We start from the raw sequence: 24,853 nt of genomic DNA on the forward strand, positions 1-24,853 counted from the left end.
AAACTGGGCCCTGGTTGCCAGTCCTCAGGCAGGGCAGCTACCAACTGAAATAAATAAATAAATCTTCAAAACTGCAGGGTACCATACAACAGGTCTCTCATTTCACGCTATTTAGTTGCAACACTACCAAAAAGTCTGAAAGACCGGCTTTACCTACTAGAACATAGTTATATATGAGACAGAGAGACTTTTTTGGAGGAATAAAATGGTTTGCTCAAGTCATAACACCAAGAAATGAAAAAGTGTTTACTGTATTAACAAAATCAGAAGATAAAACTGAGATTCTTCCTGCCATGTCACTTCAGATCTACACAAATATATCCCAAGGTTCTGATTGGATTTTATTTTGAACATGGACTGTACCCCCAAATAATCTGAACAGATCATAAAAACATAAACATGCACATTGCATCCTCCTCCATTTAACTTGTGCAACAATGTAACCCTGGATTTATTTTATGTTATTCTGCAACCAGTCACTGAAACAATCTGGAACACACTGTGCTGCTTTTTGATCAAATAATAATTTCATCAAATTAATCTAGACATAATGCAATTTTAAAATAGCAGCAAAGATTAAAAACTAACAATGCCACTTTATATAGATAGGATTGATAGCTACTTTTTTCACTTTTTAAAATACACTTATCCAATAACAAATGAAAAACAGAAATAGATATAGATATATATATATATATATATATATATATATATATATATATATATATATATATATATATATATATATATATATATATATAAATATATAAAAAACTTTGTACAGTTGAAAAATAAACCACCACAACACTTTAATTTACCCTCCCAAGAAGACAAAAAAAAAATGGTCTAGTTTGTACAAATATGCACTTACAAATCTGACCTGAGTTATGTAGTGAATTGTGAAAAGCAACCAAAAGGGCTATACTACTCTATTGCTCTAACGGTGCAGTTAACTTATATTACAGTCAAGGAAATTGAAACACAAACATTTTATTCAAGTGTGGAAAAAAAATGCGATGCAATTAACGGACTACACTGTATAAAACTAGTTTTGCAAGCTCTAAAAATCAGGTGAAATAAAGTAGTAGATAGATTTGAAGGGCAACGCCTAAAAAACTAATGTCATTTAATTTAGCCATATATAATCTAATGCGATTAACTGTTATAGTACTAGTAACAACAATTTTAAAATACATTTTGTTAGCAAACTACTGTGCAGCTTAAATTCTGTCTGCGGGCTTTGGAGAAAACGCCCACTAAATAATCAAGCAAGTTTACTTACATTAATTACTGTCCTAACCAAAAATGCGTAAAAACCCAAAGATATTCCTTCTTCAAAGTCTTTTTGCTCTAAATTATCCATATCGAAAACTGGATGACAGGTGGAATTAAACCACAGGTATGCGATTTTACACTAAAAATACACTAAAAAACAGTGTATTTAAATACCGACATTGGTACGACATATTAGTAATCGGAATTATTTCTGTTAATAAAATAAAAACGGCTTCTCAGGCGTCGATGTTATTTTTTAAAAAAAAAAAAAAAAAAAAAAAAAATAGGATTAAAACACATCAAGATTTAAGATGACAAATGTGAATATCAAAGAATAATGAACAAAAATAATAACGTTAGTTAATTAGATTTGAAAATATAATCGATAATAAATGGTTACAGAGAAGCAGTGTTTCTCTTCAAGTTTACAGATCTAGCTCTACAATGAACTTCTCTCCCTAGCACGTCAATAATGCCTGACCTTTACTGACCACCACAACGTCACAATAGCTGAGGACAACATACATCGCTTCCATAGCGACACCTAAACGTGGCTGAAAAATAAATAGATGAAACTACAATATATAAAAACAGGTTTAATTACCTCAATATTTTTTTAAACAATATTTTAACTACTGAGCCCAATAAGGAGTGAATTGAAAAGAGTTAGAACCAAGTTTAAAATTCAAAAGCCAACACCTGCCTGTCAGAGCTTTAAAAGTTAGTTACCTACTCTGTGTATAATATACTGTGCCTATAGAAAGTCTACACCCCCTTTCAAAATGTTCACCTTTTGTTGCCTTATAGCCTGGAATTAAAATGCATTAAAGTAGTTTTTTTTTTTTTTTTTTTTCATTTTCCCTACACATCCTACCACACAACTTCCAAGTGAAAAAAAATATTCTAGAAATTTGTAGAAAATTAATTAAAAATAAAAACTGAAATAGCTTGGTTGGATAAGTGTCCACCCCCCTTGTAATAGCAATCCTAAATTAGCTCAGGTGTAACCCATCGTCTTCAAAATCACACACAGTGTTAAGTGGCCGCAAACTGTGCTAAATTGTAGTGATTTATCCAAATACTCACTAAATATTCTTGCCATTCTCCAAGAGAGGACAGTTATCTACTCAGAGTTACCAAGATATTTAGTAGGCAAGAGGTCTTAACAGGCAATATTGGCTATCCCCCAGTCACCCTGTGATATTTGCTGTTTAGTTTATATAAATATTGGTATCTGGGGGGACAGTCTGCCACAAAAGCAAGGACTTACTTGCATATCATTTTACCACCAGTACTTGCAGCTACTCCATACAGACTGAAGGAAACAGGCAGGGTGGCCTTCAAAGGATTTCTGTGAAACCAATGCGTCATGGCTTGGAACAGCTACAGTATTTCTTCTTCTAGTTGAGTGAAAAGTACGCTTTAATAGAGGGAAATACAGATTTAAATGTAATCTCTTTAAAATAATCTCCATCTAAAGGAAGACAGAAAACAATATTAGTATACAGACCATCCTCAGTTTCTACCCTGTTCATAGTTCCACAATATAATGCAAAATAAATAAATATATTCTAAGCCAGGTACATTTACAACAAGCGTGTCTGTTAACTAACTTGCTAGGAGACTGTGTGGTCCAGTGGTTAAAGAAAAGGGCTTGTAACCAATATTCACTTAACCTCCCCGTGTTTCATATTTTGGGCGAGACTAGTTGTAAGTGACTCTTCAGCTGATGCAAAGTTCACACATCCTAGTCTGTCTAAGATGCCTTTGATAAAGGTGTCTGCTAAATAAACAAATACAGTTTTGAATTCTGACCTTGTTTAAAGTTACCATATTCCGTTTTTAATTTTAGCAGTATAAGATTCTTTACCCTTCGCCCGCACCTTCCACTTTCTCATTTTAAAGTAGTCAACAGTTATAAATGTCATCTACAAAGTAGGTTATGGCTCAAGAAAACAAAAGAAGATTTCAAAACGTTTTGAAAAAAATTTAACAAATGAACTTTGATAATCAGCCTATAATAGGATATAGTCCATATATATATATACTATATATATATATATATATATATATATATATATATATATATATATATATATATATATATATATATAGTACTAATGCCTCGGAGATATTATGCATTTAATTGCGGCAACACAGTAAAAAAAAAAAGTAAATATCTCCCCTTTCAGTTTTCCGCCGGATGATATTTTTTGTAAGTTTTACAAGGCCGGAATTCATCTTTTTATTTATATACAGTAGATGCTGCTTGGGAGCCATAAAAAAGCTGTCTATCTGAAAGCTGTTAAAGCGAAAAACCATAGTATAGGATTGATTCCTGTAAAAATGTTACTAACCAAAAGTTGTCTTTATCGGAGTTGCTAATAAGTGGCATCTATTGTATAAACGCATAATTAAAAATGCATCGTCTATTTATTGTCTGTATCTATCAATTAATCAATTAAAAAATATGTATTTCTTTAAGAAGCTTGTTATAGTTTGAAGTCTGTTTCATATCCTTTTTTTAGGCACTATTAAAATGTGTCTATTATTACAATACTTTGTATATTTATGTCTTATTAATAAAGCAACCGCTTTATGTAAACATGTTTAAATGTACATATATATTTTTTTTAATGATCGTCTTGTATTTATTCTTAGCTCAGTTCTCAGTTATGGTTGCAATTCATGACTCAGCAGTTTTGAATACTCTAACAATAGTAGTTCTTACAGTATGTATGTTTTACTTCTATCGTCTTAAACTTTATATTTAATTTACGGCTCCCGCGGAAAAATGAAACGGGAGATATACATCGAAATAGCTTTGTACTATCCCTGACTATGCTGCAGCTAAATTGCTAGCTTATTGTTAGACCGCCGCTGTCACTTTCAAACACAAGTGCTTCCGGCAGTGTACTAAACGGCAAAAATAATGATAATAACAATGATAATACAGCAAATTATAAATATATAAAAAACAACGAAAATTAAAGAAAACCACAGAGATAAAGTAACGGGAAATGGGAAAGAACTATGAGGTTTCAACTGGAAATGACAGGAAAAAATAATCGCTAATGAGAAATAAACAGTAACAAGTTAATAGTATAAAAACACATTTTCCTGTTGGGTTAATGTAGACATATTTGAATAAAATGTCTTGTCTTAGTTTATTGTAAAGTTATTAGAATTTGGTTACAACTAAAGTCTGAGAAAATGTAATATTTCTTACCTCAGATTGCCGTTGATCACCTCTCTGAGCTCGAGCTATTTAAATAAATAAATAAATAAATAAATAAATAAATAAATAAATCTACCCGCCTGGCAAACGCCTCTGCACGCGCCGGTCGTTATTCCCATTTCACCCAGTGAGAATGAACTGGTGCCAGTGGCAGAACGGCATCTAAACAATTGGGTTGTGGTTTCCTTCTAATGTTATTTTTAAAACATAGATATACACAGAAAATAAATGATATCATTATATTTTAGAATTAAATTATATTTATAATGATGTATATGTAATGATATTCAGAGAGGAGATGCATAAATAAATAATTGTGTCCCGCTTCCCCTGACACCTCAGTGTCGTGCAGGTGATTTAGCTGTGGGAGTCAGTACGCATATTTTTTTTTTTTTCATTAATACTTAATCAAACTGCAATCTATAAAAAAAGTCTATGGAGATCTTGCCATTCTTTGTACAGCTACATAAATTATGTTAAGCTCTATATATTTCTATAGATGTTTCCTCAACATCCATATAACTATAGAGATTCCAAATTTTTCTATAGAATTCTATAGAGATTTTGTCAACCCCCCTAAAACTATAGAGATTTCACAATTTTCTATAAAACCATTTTCACAAGGAGGATCATTACCTCGGAAAATCGATATTTCAGATAAGGCCTGAACCTGAATATTTTGGAATTCTTTTGTATGGTTGTTAGAAGTGTAACCCTTCAAAGTTGCTCTTTAGGAAATATGTGGGATTTTTAGCATTTTGATAAAGGACTCTTCAGAGACAGTTACTGTTCCAAGCACCTTTATTTGTTTGCTGTCAAGATGCAGTTTTAAAATAAATAACAATTTTCAACACCAGAAAGTCTTAGAACTTTTTGTGGGGATGTAGAGGGAGTAATTGTATAGCATGCAAAACATTTGAATATTCAAACAGTATTTATTTGATGCCTATATCCAATATATCTAATAACCTGTAACACCTAGCCAATAAGGCAAGGGAAATAGCAAGTAAAAACCTGGGAAAGATTATAACCCAGGCAAACAATTTATCTATACGTAGTATACACACACCATCACAGACTCTTTTGGAAGTCAGGTAAGTTGTCACAATATCCTTTCAATAAAAGCTCAAGACACAGGTTACAAGAAAATACAGGTAAACTTTGGTTTTATTTCAGTCACAGCTGTACCAGGAGGGGTGGGTGGCTGGAGACGCAGCTCTGCTCAACCCACAGGGAAGGTGCAAAAGAAAACAAATCAAAAACACAAACTAGTGAACAAACACAAATAATTCTAGTGCCACAGAAATCACGCAAAACAACAAATAAAAGAACTCTGAATCTTGTGAAACACAAATAAACAAAATAAAGTAAGCCACACAAACTCAACCAAACAATTGCTCAGAATAATACTGCACAATAACGGACTACTACTAGTAAATACAGTGTAGGAACAGCTGACACAAGCTGCATTAACAATTAGGGTTAAACTTCATAAATAAAGTGTATTCTATGGTTAAAAGGGTATACAATGTTTAATACAAACTTTAGAACAAATAATAAATACATAACTAGACAAGAGCACAAATTCACAATTGATTGATAAGTAGACAGAGGGGCCGAGAGTGAGGAATCGCAAAGACAGTGGCAGCAGACTTCAAGGGTGATCTCAACGCAAACAATTCAGTTTCTATACGACCCACAAAACAAACAATCAATTTTCTCACTTTCATTCTATAAGCTCCAGAGCACGTCGCAGCCCTGCCCGTCCTCTCTGCGCTCTGACCTCTTGATTCTCTCCAACAGCAGCATATATATATATATATATATATATATATATATATATATATATATATATATATATATATATATATATATATATATATATATATATATATATAGCAGAAATGACAAACAAGGAAATTAAATTACATGATTAACCAATAGTATAGATCATGCAAGCAGAGAAAATTAACTCAACCAGTTTAATGCGTTTTGTGTTTACATTTGCAACCCACGCATAAACGCCTTCTTATAAATTATAACACACACACACACACACACACACACACACACACACACACACACACACACACACACACACACACACACACATATAAACAAGTGTATTATCCCACATAATCTACATATACATTTTCGGACCAGTATGAAGTGAAAGTTGATATTGTTGACCCACTGACTCTAATTTGTATGCTAGATAAGTCAAAACTTATTTAAAAAAACAAAATAGCAAATAACAGCTTGAAGGTACAGTGTCCATAATAAAACACAATTCCTATGTGTGTCCTACCTGCTTAGCTTTAGCCTTTCATTCATTTTTTTTATTTTCCTCAGACACTTTTAATCTGTAAACAGATCATTTACACAAGTGTTTGATAGCAGGTGTTTCAATTCTATATGTCTAACCCATGCTACCTTTTTCAGCTTTAGTGTGAAATTTATATTGTTATTTAAAAAAAAAAAAAAAAAAAAAAAAATTTTGGTGGTTATGTTGTTTACCCTGATCCACAGTCCAGTATAGTAATTACAGTGGTTTTTGATTAGGTTATTCTGATCACATTAACTTTTCAAAAGGAACTAATGATACAGACTTGTTGATTAAAAAGAAAACAAAAAACAGTTTTGAAGGGTTATATTCCAGTGCAATATACATAGCAATTAGCAAATAGAAACATTTTAGCTACTGGGTGAACACACTGGCTTTTAAGTTTCCATTCAGATAGTCCCAGTGCAGTAAAGCAGTGTGAAAGTAAGCCAGACCACATATATATTTTGGGATTCTCTTGTAACTTCTTTTAGGTTTTGAATAGGTTCACAGAACTTCCTTGCTGCATGAGCTATTTATTGCACAAGGTTTTATTGTTAGAAAAGAGAAGACCAAAACTGGTTACCGTTTTAACCAATGTGTAAACATTAGCTTTTCATAAATACAAACACAAAACAAAAACACAATTTGTAACTAAGGAGATTTATTTAGTTTACTGTACTACTATACAGAGCAGATATTTCAGATCATATACCTCCCTCTGCTACCATCACAAATATATAACATTTTTAATTGAACTGGCAACGTAGTCGGTATCGTGTGTTGGAAACATGACAGTGATGTTGTACTGTGATGGAGTAATCCACCATAGCTGTCATACGACACTTTATTAATACAAGTGTTTGTGGTTTTTATTTAGATTAGCAAGGCAGCTACAGAAAGAGGTTCAGTCATCCAATTCTTTACATTTAACAGAAGATCAAAAGGTAGGTTTCTACTTTTGCGGGGGCGCTGTTTCACTGTACAAAACTGAGTATTTTTCATTTGATCAAAGGGAAGAGATCTGATTCGAAAGACTAAGCTTTTCCCCTTTTGGGAAAACTAAATTACAGCCTTACATTTAATTTAATTTATAACTTTTTTTTTTTTTTTTTTTTTTTTTTTTTTTACAATATTTGTATCTAATATTGGACTTTTCATATCATAAATATTGATATGTAATTGCTTTGTCCTGAGACAAAACTCAAAGCTCACTCAGGAAAAGGACGGGACAGATTGAGCAGTAGAGGTAAAAGAGACCTAGGTATAGGGATCGAGCTGACTATAACTAAAAGATTAACAGCAAATAAAGAAGCGGGTTTCGACGTATAAACGCAATACAGCCTGATTACGCTGCAGGTGGAATTGGGAATGTTCTCTAAGGTAGCGAGGCTGGGGTGCTGTTTTTATTGCAGTTGAACTGGTTTTCTTAGTTCATCGAAATTATTATACTCCTTATTTTGATTATATATATATATATATATATATATATATATATATATATATATATATATATATATATATATATATATATATATATATGTGGTACACACAAACCTGATACTATTGACTACTTATTTTGTTGTCTGGGGCGCCCTCTGGTGTTCTCTGCTTCTCAGTGATATTTCACTTGGATATTTTTTCGGAAGGTTTGTTTTTGCACAGCGGGACCTGTCTGATGGTCTGCTGCTTTGTGGTGATCTTCCGCGATTGCAACTGCACCGCACCCCATAGAATATACAAGGAACACGTTTACTGGAGACGGAGGTTCCTGATTCCACGGCGAGACCCATTTTTATATATGTGTGAACTACTCCTTACCCAGTTCCCTATATTCTTTTCCTCTTCTTACTCTTGTTTTCGTTCCTCTCTATCTTCTCTCCCAGGGGGGCTGCAGTGGTGATTGAGGCTTTGGGAGACTGGCAGCGCAGCAGAAGCCAATCCAGACGAGGCGATGCACTTTCTTGCTCGTGGAGGGACTCCGGACTGTGGTTCCTGTTGTCTTGACCATCTTCGATAAAAGCTTTTGCGTGACCTTCGGCTCCGGTTCCATTGTGGGGCTGCTTCCGACTGGCTTTTTAACATCTTTTAGTATTGTTTTAATATTCAGATTTTTCTACCGCAATCAAAGTTCTTTTACTATTTGCCACTTGCGTGCCTCTTTGTTGCGCATCTGGTGTGTGGACCCCAGATTGAAAGGAACCTGCGTTGAGAAAAGAAAGTGTTTAGAAGTAATTGGTACTTACCTGAGTGTGAAGTCTTCTGTGTAGTACTACTAGGGGAAGTATTTCCCAGTGAGTTGGTGCTCACTAGCCAACCACCAGGTGGTGTAGTCCAGGAAGAAGATAGCCAAAGGTGACAGCTACCTGTTACACATGCACTGCTAAGGTTCTTCATATAATACAAACAAGTACACATTTGTAAAGATAAATACAGAATGAGAGTTAGGCTACTTTATTTCTGATTACACTACTTGTGTCCCTGTATCTTTTTTTAAACAGTGCTTTGAAGAATAAAAATAAACAAATCTGTTAAATGCTTCCCTGCTTTTACCAGCCAATAAACCTCTGACAGTGAGTGAGGGCAGCCACCAAGTAAACGGATGCATTCCAGTTTCACTGTAACATAGCATAGAAACAGTTCTCGGGGAGATTCAAAGGATCTCCCAGTACAGAGGATGTGCGTACATGCCCTCAAAGAAAATAGACCACAACCCCTAAAACAGCTCTATACATGTATAATTACATCAGTCTTGGGATTTATGTTTTTCTCTCTTTGCAGAAAACATTAGGGAAAGTTGCAACATGCCTTGAATTGCGGAGTGCAGCTTTGGAGGTATGTGTCAGATTAATTTTGACTTTTTTTTTTTAATTTGCAAAATCAGAAGAAACAAATCAGTACAGTCATTGTAGATATAAATACATGATTGTAAATGTATTAGATGTTCCAGCCCTTAGCATATATGCTGTTTTTCACATACAGTGCTTTAGATTAAAGCTGTACCCTTTTACTAGCCACTTCCTGTACTGTAGTAAGACTGAATAATGACTGTCACATAAAACAAGTTTGTTTCCAGTACAGAATGGCATTATTGGGGGTGATGTATGTGATGTATTGTCTTTCTGTTTCCTTTAATGTAGTCCACCCATCCTGAAGAGTTCAAGCTGGAAGATTTGGAAAACTGGAACCTAGTATGTACTTTTTAAACTGAACTGTATGCAAGTATTACATTACAAAAACAGAGCCAGCATAATAAAAACATTGTAACAAAAAAAATGAAGTTTAAACATTTGGTAAATTGCTATTCATTTTATTTTTTACAACTGCCATATCTTATGATTTAGTGTTTCCAGTTTACAAATGATGATGTTGTCCTATTTAAAAACTCATCTTGGCGTCCTTTTTTGAAATTTCTCTTTTTTTTTTAACGCTATTTTAAATGATGCAGCAATACAATGTTGGGGATAGATATTCAGTGGAATCGCACCACCCTAATGGTACAGCAATAGACAGAGTGGCAGCGTGTAACGAGAGTCTCTTTTGGGAGGGTAAGGTGTTCTGACCAGAGTTCTTGGGCAGCTTTTGATTGGAATATTGAAGGTTAACCTGGCATCCTTATTAAGAATTGCCATAGCGATCAGTGTGTTCCCAATTGTTTCTCTACTTCTGATTGACAGGACACAGGTGCAACCGAGACGTGTGATCAATGTATAGATTACTTTATAATGTAGTTTATGTACAGTCAAAAAACCTTAAATTTCATTTTATGTGTCTTCTCTTTATCAACAGTCATTAAATATTCTGACTTTTAGCAAAGATTTTCCTTTTAATGTTCAGCCAGTCCCTGTAAGGTAATTTTAAGATTAGTCACCTGTTTTACATTTGTTTTTAAATATATATTTGTAATACTTTGTTGCATTGCAGGTAAGACTCAAATGAAGTTATTTCTGGCTTATTTATGCACATAACAGAGGTCACTAGTGGAAGTGTACAAAACTCAGTGCAATACAGTGATCCACTGTGGGATCATAGAAAACATACAGGGAAACTTTAAAAGTTGCTATTAAATGCTTACCTGCATCGCTTGCATTCATTATCACTACTTTGATAATGAATTACATAAGTGTACAAACCTGCCCTGACTTTCCCCAAAATCAAAAAGTGTCTAGGGTGCAAAAGTGCATTATGTTTTAGCATCTATAGAAAGACTAGAAAAATCACCAAAACTGACCATTATCATTTGAAAAAGTAACCTCCAGGCACTGGGCTGTTAATCATTAAAGTAGACTGGATAAGCAAAGTGTGGGCTTTTCATACAGAGGTATAAACTGTATTTATTGCAAAAAATATATAATGCATTTGAATTTTTTTCCTTTTATTTAAAGGAAGATTTTAGCACTTGGTGAGGAGAGAATTTAGTTACAGGAAGAGGAGGATGCTGGAGCAGGATCACCAGATTCCTTCACCACAAGAGTGCCTGGTAAAATTATTATTATTATTCACAAGGGATCTAAAGTGGTTGTTGTTGAGGTAAGGATTTTCTCTAGCTTTAGCATTATTGAAAATACAGTAAAATGGTTGCCTAAAAACTGCTGGGGTCCCCCGAGTGGCTCCCCTGGTAAAAGCACAGCTGTGTGGTATGCAGGGAGAGGCATACAGCTCAGGTTTGCATCCTGGCTGTGCTGAGTCACCAAAAAAAATTCTTGGACATTCCAAATTGGAGAGAATTATATTTATCAAAAAATGAAACACTGAGACTGCTAAAGATAATTGTTGGAAGGTACTACACAGATATTACAATTTTAACAAATACATTAAACTGCTATTACTATTAGGAACTAGATCCAAGCAATATGTGTAATAGGCTTTCAGAAATCTTAACTGGCATGCATTAAATTGAAGATTGAGAAATACAGTATTGATATCATGTCTGATTTAGTTGCAGTACTAATACTGCTGTGTAATATGTGACTGTTTTGTTTCATGCTGTTTTTGGTTGGTCCTGCACGTAGCTTCATCATTCACTCTCCTAACCTCCTGTTGCACTCATCGGAGCTTTCGAAGGTATAGTAACATTGTTCATATTGTGCTATACATTTTTTTTGGAATGCTCTTGCATTGGCTGTTTGTTCTCGTACTGTTTAGTATATTGTTGCAGTACATAATGTAAATACTGTGGAATACATTTGTTTGTCCTTAAACCTACGAGATACATGTAATTAATTGCTAAAAAAAAATTCTATTGTGAATATATATTCTAATGCTTTTTGTTGTTTTCAACATTAATTAGTCATTAGGGTTGACATCTTAGTAACCTTGTATTGCTGTGAGGGGCACGAGTAATCTGTAAATAATGACTTTTTGATGCAAACTGTGATTCTATTTGCCTAATGCAAAATGATTTGTTTTCATTGTCAGGCACTTTGTTACCATGGTTACCTTCTGAACCAGAAATGACACTACTTACAATTAATATAGACTAGTTTAGACTCAGATGCTGGACAATGCTTTGATCCCTACATGAGCGTTAGCATGAAGGGTGGCTTTTATTTTTTCTAAATATTTTGGCTTGTGATTCAGAACATACTCTACAATTGTTAGGCTGTTCTAATAAAAGGGTTTATATTAATCAACAATAATACTATTTTATTAGACATTTATAAACAGTCTTAGTTTGTCCGTGTAACAAATGTTAGTTTTTGAAATACATTTTTTGATATACAGATTATAATTTTTTTGTTATGCAGATTACACACTTTTTGGTGATTGTAGTTATGAAATTTCAAATTGGACAGGAATACAGGTGCTTGATCAGTCTTGCTCTGACTAGGCACTAAATCCCACTTGGAGGGGTTTGATAGACAACACCTCTGTTGTTTACCATTTAAACCACTTCAACATGAGACCATATTACTATGTTAATAATGTTTACTTGTATTGAAATTAGTTGACACAACCTTCAGTCAGCAACATTTGTAGCTGAACACTATCATTTTGTGATGCTGTTTTAATTTTCAGTAAATAGATATTTTTTCAGACAAATTTGAATGGGATTGATTTGAACCATATGCAAGACACTCCCTTGGTTTCACGAAAGGAAGATACATACATTCATTTTAACGTGGACATAGAAATTCAAAAACTTCTGGAAAAACTACCTAAAGGTTTGTTCCCTATCTTGCCACTTGACTGAAGTTATTTCGATGTTGACCTATTGTTGCATTGAAATATGTATTGCACAGTAATAGGCCACACAGAAGTGATCTATGTTTTCATTTAAGATTTGCTTGAATTCCAAACACAGTTTGACAAGACATCAGTATAATAATGAATTTATTTTTTACTATTGTACAGAATTTAAAAATAAAAGAACAGAAACAGTTTTTTGCTCTGCTTAGTTGAATAAAATACCACCATTAGGTGAAATTTATGGCCCATTCTGTGAATTTGAGAAGTCTCCGGGTTGCATCTGTTGTGGTGGCAAACTAGGGCCTGGAGGATAGTCCCTTGGGCTCATCTGTTGTGGTACTGGGGGGCCTGCTTTGAAGTCTCTGGGACCCATCTGTGGTGGTGGACCTTGTGGGCCTGGATAGTCTCTCATGCCTGGTGGAGGAACAGTCCCAGGAAGCATGTTTTTGGGTGGAAAGGGATAGTCCCAAGGTCCATGTGGTGGTGGAAAACCAGAGGGCAAGTCTCTCATTCCAGGTGCAAAATCCCTTAAGCCAAATGGAGGGGGAGGTCCTGGCCAATAGTCTCTGTGCGGTGGAGGTGGTCCACAACCTAGAGATATTTAAAAAAAAAAAAAAAAGGTTTTAGGGATTTTGTGATGCAAAGATACTGAGATTAAATATACTGTTATAAAATTGTTTATAATGCTTATGGACTTTCAAAGTTGGGGTTATACCATTTATATTCCCTGGCACTTTTCCAAAAAGGATTTTATTTATTTATTTATTTATTTATTTTTTAACACCTAGACTGATCACACTAAGAAATGGCAACTGACGGGTGAAACTGATCCTTAATGAACTAAAATTCACCTACAGTTTATAAAGCCCTGGTACAAATAATTAGCCATGACTGAGATATTCCAGTTACAAAAAACATTGCCTAATTAATCACATGAATAAATGTGGTATACAAAAAATGCTTAAAGTATTACCACTCCAGGGTGGAGCAGGTCCATATAGCATGCGACCATAGGGTCCTCTAACTGGATGTGGAGGTCTGTAGCGAGGGCCTGGGACAGGTAGAGGATGCCCAGCGAAGGGCAGAGGGCCATATCCGTTGGGAGGTCTGGTCATTGGTGGAGGGGCAAATCCTTTTGATGGTGGTGGATGTGCAGGACCGGTCACTGGTGAATTCATGATCGGAGCCCCTGGAAATGATGGTGCATCTTCAGCTTTAGAGTTCATCTAAAAAAATGAATTAAAAAAATCAATTACTTGGCTTAATTTAAACAAAGCAGGTGCACTTGGGAAAAGCTGTTGAACCATGCCCTCTTCCGTTAGTGATGTATGTTATAATCCACATTTCTGGTGTGCTCCCCATATAAATACATACATTTTTATAAAGCATATCAGTCCCCACAATTAGTTACATACACCATGCAACCCTGCTCTGTATACTCACAGTAGCTGGTTCTTTTGGTGGGGAAGAAGATAAAGCCTGAGGTTCAACAGGGATTTGCTTTTGAACAGAAGAGGAAAAAGTGAATGAAGAAAGAAAAAATACAGGACAGAGATACAAGAAGAGACAACTTATGTTGTATTACTAGTTATCAAACCATCTCGCTGACTTACCGAGTCATCCAATGGAATGCTAGGCGAGGAAGTCCTTGGGCCACTAGAAATCAATGGTGGGGCACATTCTCCAACATCTAGAACATAAATAAAATGTACTTATGAGTTAGTTACAATTCAGGCCAACATAATACAGTTCTCTGTAAAATAAATAAATAAAAAAAAGCATAGTATCTTGCATGAGCATACCTGCTCTAAATGGAGGTGGAAGTCCACGTTCAGGGCCAGAAAATCGTGTGGAAGTTTCAGGTGGGGGTCTTCTTGGACCAAATTGACCATCCATGTGACCTGTGAAAGGAATTAAATGTTAACATAATGCAAGATGGATTCTTTTAACAAAATGTACGTGACAAAAACAATTTTGCCACAGAAAAATGTCAAGTTTAAAATGAACACATTTTAAAGTGAATTTAAAATAGTTTTAGGACTTCTTGGACAGTATGTCATTTTAAAATGATATACATCTACATATCTGAATTGTGAATTAAGTATTTCATTGAGCAATGTTTTGATTTGGAGGAAATTAGCATTTATTTTCAACAAACTTGTTGGGGTGGGACCAGGTGAATACATTTTTGAAAATGACACAATATACCCTGCAGGTGTGCAAAAAAAAAAAAAAAAAATCCTTTTGGGAAGAGGTTGCAACCTTACTTTTTTGGTTTAGAAAATAAAATGAGCAAGTGCTGTACGTATATGAAGATTAGAAGCAGGGGTTACAGTACCGCACGATCTGTGTTTGGAACGTGAACAGTAGATCAGCAGCAGGTAGGAAGTGTTCAAACAATTTGTTAGATAATTATAAATACAGTCATTGCAGTGAGTATGTCTCAAACTTGAATAATGGTTGTCTTAGAATCCTTCTGCCTATCATTTGGCATCTCCAACTGAAAAACTGAATTGCTCTTAACATATACAGTTGTGTATACAGAGAAGCATCTCTACAATGTATTCAATTATTTGGAATAAAAAAGTAGTTTTAAAAAGTTTTTATGGTAAGGGTTACAATTCTACTGGTTAGACTACCTGACTTACCGAAGGGTTCTCTTCTGCCCACAGGAGCAGAATGAGGGTGCCCAGGGCCCTCAATCATTGGTGGGTGTGAAGGGTCACCTCCACTCAGAGGAGGTGGGCCGTAGCAGTTGTTATGGTTCAGTGTGCCTGGTTTTAAAAAGAAAATACAATTACCATATCATATGATCAAGGTGATATGAACCTAAAAACACAAAGGGAAAAATATTAGTTTTAAAAAAATAACGCTGGTCTCATTAGTGAAAATGTGAAAATGTAACAACCCAATCTTACCTCTATGTGGTGGTGGGATCTGTCTATCTGGGCGGCCAGGGGTTGATTTAATTAGGGAAGTTCTTTGGATTTCTTTGAGTTTATCATTAACTTCAACAAGTCTGGGGAAAATAGAAAGAATGATTCACTAGCCATAATTTCAAATACACTTATTTCCTAGAAATAATAATAGAAATGCAAAAGAATGCATTACACATGGATTGAACTTACAACAAATATGCCTGCTAACCAGTATTTTATTTTTTTTTTTTTTTTTAAACCGGATGATACCAATAGTTGAACTTGACAGCTGTGTAAAGTGATAATGAGAATGTGCAATCACTCCTTGTTGCATTCCCAGAAGGGACCAGGTCCAGAACTTGCAGTGTATTTAACAAAAATATTTCCTTCAAAAAGCAGACTTCTGTGTTATTAGCACATACACCTCAATATAATCAGTGCAAAAACAAAAAACAGAAACAAAGTGGAATGAACCTTATGCTCATAGAGAAAGAAGCACTAAGCAATTTAATTACAGTTCACTATTAGTGCAGAGTGGAGGAAGTGTGTGTAGGGGGGGGGGGCCTGCACCCCTCAGGTGGTTGCACCTCCTGCACACAATTATTATAATGGTTCATTCTGGCGCAATTTTGGATAATTTAAACATGTGCTAGACATGTAGCGTCTGAAAAACAGAATTAGAATGGTGCATTCTGGCTAGACTAGTGCTTGGTCTAAGCATGTGCTAGACTAGTAGTTGACTGATTGTAGAGTCAGATAAGATACTCCATTAGTGCAATGAAAGAGCTTTATTTCAGCTCTGCTCACAGCAAGACAAGATCAACAAATTGACTTTGGAGTATCAAGGCCCCTGCAATACAAGACTGGCTGAAAATGTGTGTGGAATTGGGGACTGCAACTTTACTAAGGCTGTCGTACATACCAGTCAGAAGACCTGTCTGTTACATTTTTTTTTTTTTACTGAAAAACAAAACTATGAAGTTCAAATTGCAGCATGTTCATTCTGCTATTTTCAATAGTAAATACACCACAGCAAGCACAGTGACATATTTTAGATATTTGTAATAGCACAATGTGGAGAGCTAAATTTAGTGAATTACAATATTCTGAAAACCCTGTTAGTGTATGCTTTTTATGACAAAATGTATGCAAGTATCAGTTTAGTAGATGCTAGGTATTTGCTATGGTATGAATTTTTGGTATTGACTAGGAAGTGAGGTATTTTACACCTATTACACTTTTGTTTTAAATCACAAAGCAATTCATTCTGTTTTGAGGATTACTCGATACACAATGAATTACTTTGATAAGATTTTCCTCTGGTGTGAAGAACGGTAGCAGATGGCACTCTCCCTAGGGCAGTGGTTCTCAAACGTATTTTTCGCGGACCACTGGATGATTATTTTATTTAATTTTTTTTTTTTTAAATCTCGACGGACCACACAATAAACCGTATAGCTTACTGAAAAATAAGCGCACAGGAAAATATCACTAATATTAAAAGAACCGTTTGCCTTCCTTTGTTTTAATGTGCTGGGTGGGCCTGTTTCTGTGGGCAAAGTTATTTTAAAATTGGGGTTTTTAAAAAAAGTTTTTTTTTCAAAAACCCCAAAAGTTAAACACAGATTGACTGAGAAAAAAAAAAAATTAAAAAAAAAAAGTTTCTATGCTTCAGTGTGTAATTCTGCTGGTCTAGAGTAGGCTATTAAATTGTGTTATGTTAGCCTCCATACTGGTCTCATTGCTCCGTAAACAGTGCCAGCATAAACCGCAATGATAGCCTGTTAGTGATCAAGTGTTTAAAAATGCCATTAATGTGTTTTTGTAATGTGAAATAGTCAACTTTTCCTTTGCCTCCTTTTCTGTATCTTTTCATTATCAACAAAAATACATGATTGGCATTTTTAAATGCTTGGTCACTAACAAGGTTAATGGGTTATGTCAGCTCTGTTCACACAGAGATTGAGACCAGCACGGAGGCTTCATTCACTTTAATTACAATAAATGGAAACATTGAAAGCCCTCCAGATTAATGCTTGCACCAAATAAAACCACTGGGAAAACTGCTTTCCTCCAAGTGGAAGGATATATAACAATCTTTCCTTTTTTTTTATTGGATCCGTTTTATTTTTTTTTTATTGTATCTGTTTTATAAGCGTGATAACACACTCCAGGAATTGTGTGCTGTGTTGCATTAACAGCTTTGTTAGCTGAAGGCACTCAGCTTCACTTCATGCCTCCAACCCAAATACTGCCTTAAGTCAATGTGATGCAGCGCACGCCCTGTCATGTGTTATCCCTCACTTTACAAATTGCTGTGTGGAGTGCACATGAGCACAATGCAAGAAAACTCCTAGTAAAGAATACATTTAGACACTCCAAAACTAGGCTCAACACAACACGTGGAAGTTTGACCTTTTTTTTAATTTGGATCATGTCCTCCATGTATTCATCTTTATGCTTCTGTAGCTGAGTTTTTAAGGTCTCAAATTTTGGGTTTGCAATGGGATCTATAAACTATGCTGCCGCTTCCTTTCAGTAATTATGTAAGCTTTCAAAGGACCAACTGAAGGGGGCCACCAGTGGTCCGTGGACCATAGATTGTGAACCACTGCTTTAGGGTATTACGTTTAGTGTGAAACGATATTACAAACACACAGAATTCCCAAAATTCAATTTGGATGCAACTCACTTTTGTCTTAGGTTTGAAGTTTCTCTCTTCTCTTCCACTAAAGTCCTTTCAGCAGCTCGTGCATTAAGCTGTTGAAAATAAAGTCAAAATGGTTAGTATTACGCCATTTTACCATTAAGAAATATTAATTAAAATGAAATTACAAACGTTTTTTCAAGTATTTTTCAATTATTTCTAGTCATAGCGTTTGTCTAAATTAAGCACTTGTGTTTAATATATATGGATGGCATTTAACACTTACCCAGTTTTCATGTGCTTTCTTTTCATGAGATGCAATCTTAAAAAAAGAAAAAGAAAAAAATAAATTGGTAAGCCAGTCAAAAAAACGTAGATAAATTGCAAGCAATAGGTCAAAAGCAAATAAACCACAATTCATTTCAATTAGCCTTTTTTTTTTTTTCCTTTTACAGATTACCAATAAAAATGTGTATTTCTCAGAAATACATTGGACAACAAGTGACCATTTTAGCTACATAATAGAATTGTATCCCGAGTTGGATCTGATGTGTTTGACACAACAAAAGAAACTAAACAAAACAAAAAAAAATACACCTTCTGAAACAAACATACCTGAATTTTATAAAAGCGGTCTGTTTTTTGTAATTCCTCCCCGATTTCTTGAATTCTTTGCTTGTAAATCTTTAATTCCTCTCGTGCTTGCACAGCCTTGCTATCGACTTCAGATAGTTTCTGCTCCTTTTCACGACGCTCATACTCTTCCTGTGTTAGTTTTCTGTAAAGAAGCAAGCATTCCCCTATCATTCCCTTTTAAGTGTTGCAAATATTATACAAATCTGTAGTTATCCCATTACATACTGTTTAAGTGTCTGTAGTCCTTTTTAAATGTAACAAACTGAGGCTGACGTTAAACCGTACAGGGCCCTATTTACTGTATTAAACGACTGTGATGCAGTTTAAACAAATCAAGGCTATTCCTCAAGGGGGTCAAATATAATTTGAAACAGTTAGGAAATGAATTGAACCACTGTCCTCTCCCAACAATTTACCAGCACACAGATGCTTGAATACTCACTGCTGGAGTGCATTCTCTTTCTGTTGGTACAACTTATCCATGATGTCCAGTTTCTGTTCCATGGTCTTGAATTCAATTTCGAGACAGGACTTCTCGCTTTTCAAAGCAGCATGACCATGCTCCAGCTTTTGTATTTGCTCTGAAAAACAGTCTGGATTTAAATACTATTCTAGAATGGGTTTAGAGTAGAAACATTCAGCATGAACAAATATACAAGCTACCTTCCAGTTGGTGTCTGGAATTTTCTTCAGCCAGTAGTTTTGCCTTATATCGGTCTCGTTCTCCTTCAACAATTGTCAGAGTTGTCTTTATCTATATAAAAAATAAATGTAAGAAAAAAAACAAAATCACATGTATTATGAAACAGCCATAGATTACAGCTGGAATCCTAATTATAAAACAATTAGCACAAATCTTATACTATCTAACCTCAGGAAGTCAAATATTTTGATTGTGAAACTGTCTATTAAACAAAATAAGTTAATCTAGAATAACAATACATAATAATAATATAATAATATAATAATAATAATAATAATAATAATAATTAGACGGGAGACTGCCCTAGGATCTATTCAAACTTCAGTTTCCAACGATTCCAATACAGTGTTAGTACGTTTACACTTACAACTTCCTGGCTCAGAGTCGATCAGCTTAGAAGATTATCATTTGAGCCACCTGTTTACACTTGAGCACAGGCCTGAGACGGTTTTGGCCCAGTCTGCGCAGGCATAACCCCTGAACTGTAATGCGTGCCTGATGACGTCATATCAAATCACCCCTTTTTCCCCTATGTGACTTTCAATTGTGTCCATTCTCCCCCAGCACTCAAGGTTATTTACCACATACTAACAATGCATCATGGTACTGTTGATGATACTATTTAAAATACAGATCAAAAGATGTCCTTGTAGGGGGTGAATACAGTCCTTTGTTTAAAAGTAAAGTGCTTTTGGACCTGAAGCTAGTGCTTTATATATACATATCTAGGGTTATCAGATTTCCAGAATAGTCTAAAGTTCTCCTTTTTACTCCCTTATAGAAAGACAGAGTTGAATGCCGTGCTGTATCGTTGTGAGACTTCGGCATTTTTATTGTCATATATTGTCGTGTTAAGTCCTTAATTAATGGTTTTAATTTGGGTCACGTAAATACTTCTCAAGTATTGCATAACTTAATTTTTTTCGCAGATATTGACTGGCAATAACAGTCACACTTCACCGTGGTTGAGTGGGTTGTTTATTGAGACGTCAATTTGAACACAACATTAACGGTTTTGTAGCTATGCCAACACATGCATTTTTTTTACACTTATGAATTGCAAAATAGGGACGATTTAACAATTGTACTGTTTCTGACTGGGACAAAAAATGAATGCTAAAACACTTACAATGACACATTTAAAACATAAAGCCTGCACATTTAAATTGATTAAAACGTCCACAAGCTTGCAGCTTTATTTTTCAAATTGTATAACTGTTAGTGCTGTGGTGTACATAATTAAACAAGCACTACCTGCAGAAAAGCACAGTGCTTTTAAACAAAAGACTGTATCCACTGTGTGAAGGAAACCTTTCATTTTCTTAGCAACTTTACTGTAATGACTTGCTTAATTCTAGCTGGATACCCATAAAAACCAAACATTTCTTCATATTGATAGGTATCAAAATACGATCACAGGCTACGTTTGTAGATGTGTGAAAAGTATTATTTCTAACCAAGTTTTATGGCAAGTAGGCTTGTTTCACTTTTATCCCACATGAATTATAAAATGTTTTTTCACATTATAAAACTCTCTCAGCATTCTGTCAAATACATTTTTGGTTGTTATCAGAGTAAGAATGCCAACTTCCTGTTGCTGTTGTCTGTGCCTGTTTGATGTTGACAGTGGGGGCGTTGCCCATGAGTGTATGGGGACCACTGCATTCACAGTAAATCAAAAAACAGACCATTACAAAAAAAGAAAAAAAGACCCAAGCCGTCTCGGTCAGTCTAAAAGTGGCTCGTGTAAACAGGGGATGTGTGTTGTCCACAGCAAATAGTGAACCAATAATATGTAACTGTAGATACAAACCTTTGGTCAAAAAAATGGCAACATAAGAAGTGCATCCTTAACTAGACAATGTATAGTAAGTTACTGTACAAAATGTATCTGGTTTATTTTGCTAGAATACATCAATACTGAAGAGACAATTGAGTAGTAGACATTTATTGGTCAATGAAAGAAAGTCAGACTTACCCGTGACACGTCCGTCATCTGTTTTATCTTGTTCTTCATGGCATCATTCTTTTTACCTGAAAGTAATCTTGATTTAAAATTGTGCATATTGTAAAACACTAATTTACTACATAAATTGGACATATTTTTACAATATAGACCTATAGGAATGTTAACATAGTCAAACAAATCACCTTGAGTTTCTTCATTGGACTTGGCATCTCCTTTCTGCAACTCCACAGTCTCACATTTAGCTTCGGTTTCAAGCTGTCTTAACTCAGTAATGCAATCGGACAAAACCTACAAAAATAAAATATACAACTTAACAGCCGGAAACACACAATGTAAGCACTGGAATATGCAAGATGCTGTATGGAAGTACCATACATAAACTACCCTTGAACAAGAGTCACTGGAGAGGGTAAGAGGAGTGCTGCATGTTTATACTTCATTTTCAATCAGCAGTATTATTTTTACAGTTTCCATACACTTTCAACCTATAAACCTCAAAAAACATTTGCGCGATACACCAATACATTTATTCAACCACAAAGGTAATTTACATTGGCACATCTGTAATAAGATGAAAGTAACTGTCAGCACAAGGAGGTGCCCATTAAATTCACCCATATTTTTTACTAAATAAGAAACTTCCTATTAATTAGACAAATTGTTCATGTCAACGTCTTTATTCATTTATTTTGTGACAGATGGGTGGCATTTCTTTTAACAAGTATTAAATCTATCAGTGTTGAGGCTTTATTTACCAATATGTGGAATAGCTCCTATTCAAGTCATTTTAAACAAATACAAGTAAGGGTTTCTGAGACCTAGAGGCATTCATGTGAAAACCTTCATGTGAAAACTATCCAACCACAGTATCATTATACAGTGCTTACAGAAAGTCTACACCCCCTTTCAAAAAAATTTCAAATTTTCACCTTTTGTTGCCTTAAAGCCTGAAATTAAAACATTTTAAAATATATATTTTTTTAATTTATCTACACATCCCACCCCACAATTTCCAAGTGAAAAAAACTATTATAAAAATTTGTAGAAAATTACTTAAGAATAAAAAATGAAATATCTGGGTTGGATAAGTGTCCATCCCCCTTGTAATAGCAATCCTAAATAGCTCAGGTGTAACCAATCGCCTTCAAAATCACACACCAACTTAAGTGGCCCGTGAGCCACATTTAACATCACCTGAGTACTAAAGTTTCGACATTAACAACAAAAGTTTCGAAGAACCACAGTATGCTTCTACCTAGGGGGGGGGGGGGGGGGGTGGAGACTATCCAATTATGATCTTTCAGTTTTGTATTTTAATATATAACTTTTTTCCGTTATTTTTGAAAGAATGGAATTTGTCACTCCGAAAATGGTGTGTAGATAAGTGGAAAAAATCTTATTTAAATGCATGAAACTCTGAGGAACACACACAAAATGTGAAAAAAGTTCAAGGGGATTTAGACTTTCTATAGGCACTATGACATTGATTGTGTCAAGTATAACAGTTTTTATTAATCCCGAAGACAAAAGACAAATTGTTCTTTTTACTTTTGCACGTATACCGTTGTTTGTGTGCTTGTTTTTGCGACCTTTATCAATGAGTCATACAACGATACATTGGACTGGGAAATGCACGGCAAAATAAATAAAATACAGTAACCTATGAAAAAAAATAAAAAAAAATAACACAATGGCAGTCCCTCTTTTCTGACTTGCATCTCACATTGATTCGTTCTGAATTACTTAAACCCAGCCCCAACTACTGAGTGACAGCATTTAAAAAGATTTAGATCACCTCCTAAACATTGTGATGACGCTTTTGAAAGTTTTGTGTCATAATTGGTTATATCTCACCTCCTAACAAGAGAGCGTTCTAAAATTCGATAACGTTAAGGTGGCCCTCAGCACAATGACATACCTTGTTAAAACAGAATTGCAAAATGTGGCGAAGTGTAACAAAAACATTCGGATTGGTTGTCTTTGTGGGTTCTAGTCGGGAATATGCCTGTGAAATCCCCCCCCCCTAAACAACACCTGCCCGTCTGTTCCTTATTCTTCCACGGACATGCACCGTTCATACCGCTACAATTGTGTACAACACTGGTTCTTTTTTTTAGACATCTTACAGTACGTCCATATATTGTTCGTTTTTTTCGGGGCTAAAAAAAAAAAAAAAACGATTTACATAAAAGTTGATAATAGCTAAAAATAAGCACCGAAAAATTAATGAAAAATGAATAAAAACCGAACAGAAGCCCTAAATATAATTTAACGAATGTCTGTTCCAAGTTTCATCATAATTGGGATGTACTGTGGAAGCTAAAAAGTAATGTGCACCTAACTACATGTTTCAGAATGGAAATAATGTTAGGTAGAGCATAAAAAAGAAGCACCTTTATTTCATTGTCTTTACATGCAATAGTGTCTTCTGAATCTTTCTGACTCTTCTGGAGTGTTTTCATTTGCTCAGAAAGTTCTCTGTATTGCTCTTCCCAGCTTCTGGCCTCTTTCAATAGCTGAAATTGGGGGAAACAAATATGAATTCTTTAACACAATTCACAATCACTGTGCAAAGAAATGCATTAAAATTAGTAACTTAATGCATTTGCGCCTGTATCTCGATACTTACATTTTTTTTACTGTCTTTTAAAGTGTTGTTTTCTTTCAACACAGATTGCAGTTCAGCTTTTACTGCTGCTTCTTTTAGTCTGGCCTCTTCCAAACAAGTTTGTACCTAAATCACAAAGCGTAACAGTCAGATAGAAATAGTGGTTCTTGGTCAAATTGAACTTTGATTAGTTCTGGGCAGCAGTAACCAGTACATACTATATTGTGTTTAAAAGGCTACAAGCAATGCAAGGCAAGAGTTTATTAATCACCAAAAGTGAATACAAAATTTGTAATTAAAATTAAACATGTTTTGCAACTTACCTTTGACAGTTCAGCACTCTTAGA

General features: G+C 34.8%; 2 protein-coding genes and 1 long non-coding RNA gene across 3 annotated transcripts; all 3 read right to left on the reverse strand.

Annotated features, from left to right (window-relative positions):
• Nucleotides 1-13,211: 13,211 nt before the first annotated feature.
• On the reverse strand, nt 13,212-14,263 carry LOC121311332 (proline-rich protein 2-like). Its single transcript, XM_041243912.1, has 2 exons — nt 13,999-14,263; nt 13,212-13,616 (listed from the first exon to the last, which is right to left on the reverse strand). The coding sequence occupies exons 1-2, from the start codon at nt 14,249-14,251 to the stop codon at nt 13,264-13,266; spliced, it is 606 nt and encodes a 201-aa protein (XP_041099846.1). The 5' UTR covers nt 14,252-14,263; the 3' UTR covers nt 13,212-13,263.
• A 1,470-nt stretch (nt 14,264-15,733) lies between these two features.
• LOC121311336 lies at nt 15,734-19,245 on the reverse strand. The gene is made up of 5 exons (XR_005949189.1): nt 19,206-19,245; nt 18,877-18,912; nt 18,636-18,703; nt 15,944-16,044; nt 15,734-15,799 (listed from the first exon to the last, which is right to left on the reverse strand). It is a non-coding gene; the product is annotated as an uncharacterized LOC121311336 (long non-coding RNA).
• Nucleotides 19,246-19,863: 618 nt separating this feature from the next.
• LOC121311334 (transport and Golgi organization protein 1 homolog) lies at nt 19,864-24,414 on the reverse strand (the record flags this gene model as incomplete). Its single annotated transcript, XM_041243913.1, has 4 exons — nt 19,864-19,980; nt 21,908-21,963; nt 22,081-22,186; nt 24,292-24,414. Coding segments are annotated over 4 exons (402 nt in total), but the record flags the coding sequence as incomplete, so codon positions are not given.
• Nucleotides 24,415-24,853: the final 439 nt, after the last annotated feature.

The sequence above is a fragment of the Polyodon spathula genome, unplaced genomic scaffold, assembly GCF_017654505.1.
Source record: "Polyodon spathula isolate WHYD16114869_AA unplaced genomic scaffold, ASM1765450v1 scaffolds_3118, whole genome shotgun sequence".
Taxonomy (NCBI): Eukaryota; Metazoa; Chordata; class Actinopteri; order Acipenseriformes; family Polyodontidae; genus Polyodon; species Polyodon spathula.

Bases quoted from the DNA above. Each gene is read 5' to 3' on its own strand.
- LOC121311332 (XM_041243912.1), bottom strand. From the start codon at position 14,251: ATGAACTCTAAAGCTGAAGATGCACCATCATTTCCAGGGGCTCCGATC. The intron at 13,617-13,998 runs GTAATACTTTAA...AAATATCTCTAG, and splicing joins ACCTGCTCCACCCTGGAGTG to GTTGTGGACCACCTCCACCG.